The sequence below is a fragment of the Periplaneta americana genome, chromosome 7 (genome assembly GCF_040183065.1).
Source record: "Periplaneta americana isolate PAMFEO1 chromosome 7, P.americana_PAMFEO1_priV1, whole genome shotgun sequence".
NCBI classification, from domain to species: Eukaryota; Metazoa; Arthropoda; class Insecta; order Blattodea; family Blattidae; genus Periplaneta; species Periplaneta americana.
In genome coordinates this window covers 89,063,096-89,074,220 of record NC_091123.1, presented here as the reverse complement: position 1 = coordinate 89,074,220, position 11,125 = coordinate 89,063,096, and the positions used below count along the sequence as shown (strand labels likewise).

The 11,125-nt window shown below is 34.5% G+C and overlaps 1 protein-coding gene across 3 annotated transcripts in view; it reads right to left on the bottom strand.

Moving 5' to 3' along the window:
- Positions 1 to 4,399: 4,399 nt before the first annotated feature.
- Positions 4,400 to 11,125, bottom strand: part of LOC138703272 (ATP-dependent RNA helicase DHX30-like) — a 104,288-nt gene continuing 97,562 nt past the window's right edge. For all 3 annotated transcript variants that reach the window (XM_069831018.1, XM_069831017.1, XM_069831019.1), the window contains 2 exons: positions 5,613 to 5,707; positions 4,400 to 5,121 (listed from right to left, as the gene is read on the bottom strand). In XM_069831018.1, the coding sequence (XP_069687119.1) occupies positions 4,920 to 5,121; positions 5,613 to 5,707 (297 nt within the window). In that variant the 3' untranslated portion in view covers positions 4,400 to 4,919. The remainder of the gene's footprint in view (positions 5,122 to 5,612; positions 5,708 to 11,125) is intronic.

The following is an 11,125-nucleotide window of genomic DNA, read 5'->3' as shown; positions in this document are numbered from 1 at the left end:
GCAGCAGAAAATCCTTACGATATTTCTACACATATTAGTGCTACTAATCAACCTGATGATAATGATTCATCATTACGACAAAATAAAATTGGATGTATTTATTGCAAAAAGTTGTATGATAAAAGGGGTATTCATAAGCACATGAAAGTGGCTCATGGTATACGGTCAACTGCACTTAACATCTGTCCTCATTGTAATAAATTTTTCAAAGGTGTTAAGCAGCATATTGCTAAAGCTCATCCGGAAGAATTTCGTACTAATCTATGTTCTAGTTATAATTCTAATAATCAGAATGTTTCCCTTGATATACCGGAGATACCACTCCCTAATCTCGAGAATGAGAATGTTTCAGACAAAAATGATGTTCATGGGTTTCAACAAAATTTGGATGAGTGGATTCAAATTTTTCAGAGTAATATGGACGAGGAAAACTTTCAAAAATATACGGAAGATTTCAAAGATTTTCTTGGTACTGCTCATCATTTTCTCCCAGGCCCCAAACACCCCGCCACGCGGTATTATCTAGCACACAGACGTGGTGACTTCAAAAATAATAATAGACACTATACTGAAACCACAAATCCGCAAAGGAAATCCAAACGAGAAAAGCAAGTCAGACTAGAAAAATACAATTACCAGGTGACACAATTCCTATATTATAACCAAAGAAAGAAAGCAGTTCGTCGAATATTTGAACCAAAGAAATGTCCTTTAAGTATTCCGGTAAATGAGATTGAAACTACGTTTAATAATAAATTTAATAATGTAAACCACCATCACTTGGATAATTATCCGAACCATATTACTGAAGTTGACAAAGATGATATTAACAACAAATTTCTGGATACTGTTAGTAAGGAAGAAATTCTTAAAGCTATGCAAGGTATTTCGATTGACACTTCTGCAGGACCAGATAAAATATTGATGCGAACTATTAAATGTGAAAAAGTTGCAGTAATTTTAGCATTAATAGGAACTAAAATGTTATCACACAATTGGGTACCTAATTTTTTTCGGAAAGCTAGAACTGTTCTTATATATAAAGGTGGAGGAAAAAAGGACCCAAATAATTATCGACCTATAACCATTTGTTCAGTAATTCGAAGAGTTTTGGAGAGGTGTCTTTGTTCAAGAATGCAACAATACGTAGAATTTAATGAAAACCAACGAGGATTTGTATCTACTGCTGGTGCACAGATTAATGCCTCTATATTAAATTCAGTTCTTCGTAAGGCCAAAATCGAAAAAGAAGATGTCACCATCTTGTTTCTTGATGTGCATAAAGCTTATGATACTGTTGGACATCGGCATTTGGAATCTGTCATTCACAATTCTGCCCTTCCCCAAAAATTACAGGATTTAATTATAAATTTACAGTGTGGAAATGAAACCCAGATAGAGGTTGGAATCCATAAAACAAAACCCATACCGTTTAAACAAGGGGTTATGCAAGGCGCTCCTCTTTCCCCAATGCTTTTTAATCTCAGCATAGACCACATTTTTGATGAATTATCCGAGCCTAGTGTAGCTGAAGAATTTGGATATGACCTTGTATCGGATCTAAATAATGTAGTAACATTAGGATTTGCGGATGATATTGCACTTGTTGCTAAAAGTACAATTGCTGCATCTGAAATATTTACCATGACAAAACGGTCATTACAGCAGATCGGATTAAGTCTAAATGAATCTAAAACTCAAACCATCGTTATCGAGAAAGGAAAATTAAGTAGTACGACATTGAATCTTGGAGGATCAATTGTTAATAGTATTGATGGAGATGAACGAATCAAATACCTTGGGATTAATTTTTCTGATGAAATTAAGTTTGACATTGCCAAAGTAATCAATAATTTAAATAATAAGATCCAAGCTTTAACATCTACTTATCTTCTGAAACCAGAACAAAAACTCAATGTTTTAAATATGTATATTTGGCCTATACTTGTTTATCCTCTTCAAAATGCTCCCCTTCACCAGCTTTCTGACCGGTTTCTCGAAGATGTGGATAAGTTAAACGTAAATATAAGGGTCTCAGCCTTTTCAAAGCTCAATGGGAAGCATATTTACAGCATCTCAATATTTGCAACACATTATTGAGAACCTCGAATCCTCTTGTCGTTTCTACAAGGAACATAGCAGCAGAAAAGAAAGTATGTTCCAGGAAGTTAAAAATTCCACCTGAAGATCTGGATATAAGTAACATCAATGTCCATAAACTACGACAAAATCTTAGGAAACAAGAGTACGACAAATGGTGTGCGCTTCCACATAAAGGAAAAGGTGTTATTTTATTTCAAGAATATACTCCCGGAAATAAATGGATTTTTTCTAAGGAGGGTCTATCTTCCTCTGAATGGCGGGACGCAATTAAGATGAATGCTAACGTAGCACCAGTGAGAAGTCTTCATGGGAGATCCTTGGACGGTTTCCGTTGCAGATACTGCAACGAGATTGAAACCTTAGCACACGTCCTAGGATCCTGTCAGCATGGAGAACTCCTGAGAAATTCACGCCATCATAACATCCGAAAACTAATAGCACAAGCCCTTAGAAACAAATCCTTCGAGGTCCATGAAGAGGTGCACTGCGTTGCGTCTGAAGGCGGCGGAATTAGAAGAGCGGACATCGTGGCTCTAGACAAGACTAATAGTAAAGGCTTTATACTGGACCCAACTGTTAGATTTGAGATGAGCCAGACCCAACCATCCGAGGTCAACAAAGAAAAACAACAAATTTATGAGCCTACTATTCCGTATTTTCGAGAAAAATATCAGATGGAAGGCACCTGGGAAGTACATGGTTTAATGATCGGAGCGAGGGGCACCATCCCACGATCAACTGTAAACACTATCAAAACATTTGGAATCCATGACATCATTCCAAAAATAATTACTTCAACCATTAAAGGGTCTGTGGCAATTCTGAAAAATCATTTATACGGAATATCATAATACCCCCCCCCCCCTTTTCTATTCGTTAGTGTGTGATTGTTACAAATATATGTACAAATTTATTATTTCTTAAACTTAAGCTCCTAGTTCACATTTAAATTTGGCTCATCTATCTTACTGTAATCATTACTATTCTTATATGTGTGTTATTCTGTGTTTTTGGCAACCCAGGATGCCTGGGCAGACTATTTCTTGAAATAAATTATATATATACACATGGTTTTAATATGTTTATTTTAAGATTGTTTATGTACATATTTAATGGTTATTCCAAAATTAATGTATCACATGAGGTATTTCGAATATATGCCTGAAGATGCCAAATAGGCGAAAACGTTAGCATTAAATCTTTAACTTCAATGAATTATTAATATTTATAAATATTTGTTGTTTTTAAATACTGATAAGTCATTTCGACTGAACATATAAAATAAATATTCTTACATTATAACATTATCACAATGTTTTCTAAGAATGCCTGTTGGTTTCTCACCCTCACTATCCAAAAACAGGATAATTACCCTCTGTTCCTTCCTTGTGCAAGTTTCCAAAGAGGGGCGACCATCTTACTGCAGTCATTGATGTCACATTTCCCATCAGCCTGTGAGCACTGTTACCCTCAGAAGAAGAGTATACATATATTGTATGTTATTTATATGTGTAGTACAAGTGTCTACTACAAGTTTGGATTTTTTTATTACGATATTAATGTTACTTTTTGACTCAGCCTCATATTTTCACTTTCTTCAGGATTGCATATAGTTTTTCTACACACATGGACTTCACTGGTACAATATGGACATCTTTAAAACTTGATAAAAGTCTGGAACTCATGAAGAAGTATGCACCAATAGCAAGCTGATTATTGTCAAATATTCCACCAAAAGAGTACCCCTTTTATCATTGGCCTAATGTGAATTTCATCCATCATTAGCTTTTCTAAATTGAAATTTTCACTGAAATGGAACTGATTTGACTTAATTGAAGACATCCAGGCAAATACGGAGAGGGTTCTTGACACTCTTAAGAAAGAAAATTTCCAGGAATGCTTCAAAAAGTGGAAGTATCAGTGTTCTGTCAGAAGGGGATTACTCTGAAGGAGATCCATCACAATAGCCATTTTTAAATTACAAGCCCAGTCTTAAAACTTCCCAATTAACACTTTGTATAGGGTGTGTGATTTTGTGTTTAAGATAAATATTATTTTATTCTATAAGATGAAGTCTAATCTCTTCACTGGTATAATGTTTAGGCTACAATCCATCCATTAAAATATAATTAAAAAAACAGCAACAACAACAGATCACACACTCATTCAATACAGGACAATGCGCAATGGGTTGCAGTGCTAGACACATCTACTACATATATATCTGAATTTTGAGCAGCACTAAATGACCAGACTTGTACATAACAAAATATAAATAAAAAACAAACAAAAACCGTATTTGTGTATCAATTTATTTCGCACTTATTTTTTGCTCTATTTATAGCAACAACCAAAGGTTGCATTCAATTAAAAAATGATTTCATATCTTGTAAATTTTTTATATATTTCTTGCCAATGGCTTAATCAATTAAATAGTATCTACAACCAATTTAAATATTAAATTATAATTACTCTTTCATGGTAGCACAAATACGTAACTTAATTTCATATTCCTGCTTTCCTACATCAAATTTACATTTATTTTCAAATGGTGGTTAGACATGTAAAATGTCACACTTTCTATGAGCAATTACCTTCCCTGAAAAACACATGCAGTATAAAATGTCACACTTTCTAAGAGTAATCACCTTCCCTAAAAACACATGTAGTATAAAATGTCACACTTTCTGAGAGCAATCACCTTCCCTGAAAACCAACAGCCAATAGCTCATTTCAGTATCACAGATTCCAGAGTGGTAGCACTGGCACATTCCTAAAGGTGTCTCATGCACACATTTTGATATGCTTCTGAGAGGCTATTCACAACTCTTCTCCTCTTCACACTCAACTGTAGCACCTGCTTTGTACATCAAGCTACAAAGTACTTGGAGAAGCCTTTCGTGAAAACCAAGTATGTTCTGATAACGTTCGTTGTCCTCATCTACACCCTCTTTCATGATGAAGTAATTTATCAAGTTCCACAGAATTATTCTGAGATCTGCAAGGTGTTGTGCTTGACTGGAAGAAAAACACAGAGCCATGTTACAGTGTGTCCCTGATTGGTCAGCCCCATGTTAAAAATGGTAACATGTGGAAGAGAACAACCACCAGGATCGCCACCATTGATCAGAAAGAACTGCTAGATGGGAGTATAGCTACTCCAGGCAATTCAAATGAGAGTTATAACGTGATATCTTATGGAGTAGCTAGATGACAGTATAGGGAAACTGATAAAAGTTGTTGCCAATAATTTAAAACAAAATGTAAAACGAGTTGAAGGATATAAGATAAATATTACTTAATAAAATGATTTGGTTCAAGGCTAAAATTGTGATAGGTGGGTAGTGGGAGATTTAAAGGCCTAGACTAATTCTACCCTTACATTCCCTTTTCTTAGTGTAATATTGTGATATTACGTTAAAATGCTTATGATCTCCATTTCTCACTTTATATTTAGTTCATTAATTTTTAGAATATCTCTCAATTAGTGTCTGCAACAAATTACATACCTGCTCTCACCCATCATTGTGATATCTTGTCTTCGACTGATCTTCATTAATACATGGTCATTCCATTTGTCTTCACTTGATGTAGGGGGAACATACTAGAAAATAAGAAAAATAGATTTTAATGTAAATTAGTATGTAGAAACTACCCATAAAATTAAATAAATGCAGAAGATTTAACTGAATCCTACTATGCCACATTTAGTTTCTTAACATGAGTGGCTAAGCTCTTAAGAGGTTTTTGAGGCTTAGCCTACCCAAAACATTTGAGTTGTTATATCTAGTAACAATATAAGTTTGTAATAACGATGTATCATAACAGTTGGTTTCACTCTGATCCTTCCATATATTAAATTCAATGTTGACAGTCATTCCACTGCAAAGGCCTCACTCATAGGCAGTGGCACTCACAAGCTTGAGGGGAGACTGGGGAGAAGGAAGTATCGATTCGCTAGAACTTAGTAGCTGGATGAAGGGCTAGCCTCAACTGCGATATTATACACCAAGCTATGTTGGTTTTCTGTGAATGCACTGCATTGTTCAGTGTTAGTTTAATGTGTGTGATTTTTTTTCATTTTCGTTGTTTTTCCGATAAGTTACGTAGTAATAGACAAACACTTTCCCTAAACAGGGATTGCCTAGAAGACAAAGTATACCATTTACAAAACAAAATTTTGAATAGGACATATTACATGGATAATTTGTTATGAATATAAAAACCAATGCAAGAAAGAGAAAGAAGTAAATTACAGTGCAATGTCTTATCTGAGGTGATTTCTTAACAATGCAATCGAATCTTTCAATGCAAGTAAAGAAACATTGGTAATTATAGATGATGGCAAATGAAAAGCCTTCAAAAATCAACAAACTGCTTCAGGATGGATCCTCTTGCTCTGACCATCAAGCCTATTACGTCTATCTGTTGTAATTGATATTTGTCTTGATAATACGGGATTGTTGGTTCATAGATGAATTGTTTTTCCTTATGGACATCTTGAGGTTGGCTCTTGCAAGTCTCGAAACGAACTGTAGGGTCAATTATAAAACATCTACAATGGTCCTAGAAAGCGATCATATCTATCCTACAAGTAATGCCGGTGGTTGATAGACCATGAACCTCTACGAAAACAGTAAACCCTGTATTACGTAGTGCTTGAGCAATGGCGCTTCTTACTTTGGGTGTCTGGTATTGCACAAAGTCTCGCCATGCGGGCAAGAACCGAGGACATGTGGGAGAGTTTCTATTTCGTTGCCGCAATGACAGCAGTTGTTGTCCATGGACCTTCCAGGTATGGCACAAATTGCTGCTATGCTACCAGCCATCTTCAAAGTGTCACTAATTTTGTGTAAAATGGTTCATAGATAGAGAATATTGAGATCATTATTTGCAAAATTAAAAGAGAAACTGTTTTCAAGTTGGGCATATGAAACAAAATGAGCTTACAAAGATAGGAAATCGACACCACATTTACCTATTAAAATAGTGGGAGGAGGAAGACAAAATAGGAAATTTCCATTTTCATGGTATAAGAAATATTCTGGACTAACAGTGTGTTCTGAGACAAATAAGTTATATTGTTATTAGTGTTGTGGGATTTAATCAATTTATCGATCAATTTCTGTTGTAAGGTTAATTGATAAAAAATATTTAATCGAATAATTGAGTCGATGAAAATTAATTGTTGTAGTTGATATTAATTATTATTTTGTTAATATAAACTCATACTAAAAATTCCAACAATATTTCTCTCTTGGAAATTGCTTACTTAAAAGCATAACAGTACTGTTATTTTCTAACTGTAAACCAGGTAGCGTAGGGAAAATCTTTGCACAAACACTTCAGAAAGAGATGGAGATATGAAGACCATGATCTAGTCTACCTCCATTGAAAATTGAAACACAATGCGAAACCCTTATTAAGTTTTATGGTTTTCCAAGAAGACTTCCACCTTGTTGTCAGCGTATCTTCCTAGCATATGAAATACATATTTTTCTGGGATTTGTCCCCCTCATTCCTTATAAAATAGCCATGTCTACACTGTATGCAAGTGAGAGCGTAACTACCTTCTTCTCCTTCTAAAATCTGGTAATTCAATTACAATAGGGGCCAGTCTTCTGTTTCGACCACTGTAGTTTTGCAGTTGCAGTTTCTGTATTGAGTTAGTATATGAAGGTTGTGTGTTTAGTTTTATAAAGGAAAAAAAGTCAGTTTTCTGTGGTTTGTGAAGTGCAAACTCCATTATGTTATATGAGAATTTGAAACGTAAACTCGGTGAAACGATTGAACGATCATGGAGAAGTGCTCGACAGAAAAAAAGTTTTTTCGTATTTAGTGATGCAGGAAACATTGTTACTAAACGTAGAGCGGCACTTAATTCGGAGCATGTGAATGCACTCACATGTTTAAAATTAAGGATGAAGCAGTATTAACTGGGTGAGTCTTCATACTTTTTATTATTTATGTGTGTGTCTCAAAAATTCCCAGAGAAATTGACACAATAAATTATAAGCCTCATAATAAATATATTAGTAAGCAATTAAAATAGTTGTTTTGTAATATAACGATACAATATATACAGATATACAACATTTAATACTTATGCTTATCACCGAACACAAGTTAAATTTAATAATAATTGTGTATTACAGTATATTAAAACATTTTTTCAACTCGAGCAAAACTCGATTAATCTATCAATTAAATACTTTGATAGATCAACAGCACTAATTGTCATATCTGTATTCTATTCGGGGTGAAAATGAGTGATCATCATCTTCTTGTAGGGTCTGTATCACAAAAAAATGTTGCCGAGAAACATCTGCTGTATAAAAGAAATACAAGGTAAGCAGATTTTTTTCACCCTACCTAGTATTTATGCCATAGCTTCGTCACTGCTTAACACTTCTTAAATTTCATTGGATAGTCTTAACACACATCTTTTACTTACAAGGGAACCATCCCGGGTCAAGTAGTTTGATTTTAATGAAAATGCATATTTAAACTAATTTTGGGTCGTTAAGAAATGTAGTGGCATCCATTTCGTTTTTTTTTCTCGTTTACGAATTATAATGACTTGAATGTGGGTGAATCAAATGCTTTGTACGCCACTTCTGAGCATATCTTCAGGAATGCATAGCATGGGGAACATACTGTACTTACCTTCTTCTAGCAATTTTTTAGATGCCTCAGGACTGTATCTACCTTTGATCATGAGACCGAAGATCGACAGTTGCCTTTTAATAAATGTTGCTGGAGTCAGATTATCTATTTGTTTGTGAGATGAAGTTTCATGGACAAGTTTCTTTTGAATTTGCTCTATTGTACAGTGAAATTTTGCCAGTTAATTTGATAGGGTTTATGTCAGATACTTTGCTACCCCTTATCTAAAATGAAACCTGCTAAATGGTGGATTGTATTAATCATGTAAATGTTGTTAACATCATAAAAGAAAAAGTTGCAAATACTGGTACACAATATATGGTAAAAAAGCGAAAGAGGGAGTTTGAGATTATTCATCTGCCAATGAACTTTTTGAACACCAATACATGATGAAAATAAAAGTGGGATTTCTATTGCAATATACAAAACATTAGATAATGACTATGATTCCAAATTTGAATATATTTCCGGTTGTTATGCAATCAGAATCTGACACGCACGCACGCACACACACACACACACACACACACACACACACAAATTAGGTGAAGGAACAACAGATATAAGAAAATGAAAGAACATTCTGAAAAACTGAAGTTGAAATTTAAATGCACCAATAACTGTGTATTTCAGGCTCTACAGTATTTCAGAACTACTCCAAAACCACACATTCCTAACAATTTCAAGGCTTCCCGACAACATGGTCTATCTCTGCACATGATTACAATCTAAAAAAAAAAAGGGCAGTTATGTATTCGAAAAACATAATACAATTACTGTATCATTTCCTAGCTCCGAACATTTCCTTTGATGATTCGAAAAAGAAATTAAACTGTTTCCCCATAAAGTTATGAAATTTGGAATACAAAAGGTCATAGAAATTTAGTTCGAATTAATTGAAAATGCCAGAAACATTGAGAACAGTGTAAATATAATGGTCACATAAACTCCATACAGTGCCAACTGTGTGTCTAACACTGATGAAATACAGTACACGGAAAAAAAAAGTCTATCAGAACATTATCACATGGAGGTGAAAAACATACACTATCAGTAATGCAAATCCATGGCATCAGACACTCTTACACTGTCCAAATCCATAATTATGTATATAACTGGAAGTCTAAAAATACAAATGTACATAATATGCTTTCAAGAACCAAAGGCGAATTTGGATCTAAAATAATGATAAAAAAACTTTTAGAAAGATATACGCCATTTAATAGTATGGTCGATCTAGGTATATAGTTCTGGCAAACTGACAAAAGTCACGTGAAATGATAGCAAAAAGATGTATTTACTCCAGAAGTTTGAAAGACACACTGCTACTTCTGGATTCATGGAGTGGTCAGATAGATGCAACTAATTTTACTGACGAAGAAATAAAAGAACATGTTAGTTACATAGAAAGACAATTTGAAACACAAATTATCTCTCCAAGGACTACAAAATTTGTGCAACCCTTAGATGTATATTTCTTTTTTAGGCAATATAAAATTGTAATTCAATGGCTAGAAGAGTATTTCAGATATAGAATTATCTGTGAAAGCATTCCAGACAAATTGCACGATAGAGTTCCATAATGAAATAAATTTTTCTCCTCTAATAACCATTGTTACCATAACATATATTCTGTAGGACCAAAAAATTAATCTTTACGTAGATTCTTCGACCAAAAATTCATATTACTGTGGAATCTCGGCCACCAAGTCACTCAATTGAGTGCACTCCTTATATAATTGTAGTTGACTTAATATATGTCAACATGTATGTCGAACTTGGAGTCAGGCCACAAAGAGAAAAACACTGCAGGAAAGCGGTTCGATCTGGTGCTGTGGATTGAAATTTAGCATAGTTCAGTGGGTAGAGCACATAGTACGTAGAATCAAGGACCCAGGTTCGATCCCTGGTGCCAAAGTGACTTTTTCTCTTCTAATAATCATAATTACATTTTGTTGTGTATTACCATCTCAAAAGACATGATAATGGGAGATATTAATAAAAGGAAGTTACTCAAGAATCTGAGCATTGTCGCTGTTTGATATTAATAATAAGATATTGCTCATGTTACTCGCCGAGGTCGTGCTCAATTACCTCGGCCGCAGAGCAAGTGCTCATGTTTTGATATTAATAAAGCAGAGGTCATGCTCACTGTTACGAGCAAATGCTTACGATATCCTGAGGTAGCTTATTAGCAGACTCAACATACTCGAGAAACGTTTATAAACGTGATGGCAACATTCATGAATGTGATTCCTGATCGAAGAAGAAAGATTTATAAAAGATGAGGGACTCCGATGTGCATAGTTACTAAGATTTGTACAGAAAATGATGTGTAGTGGCTTACGGAACATTT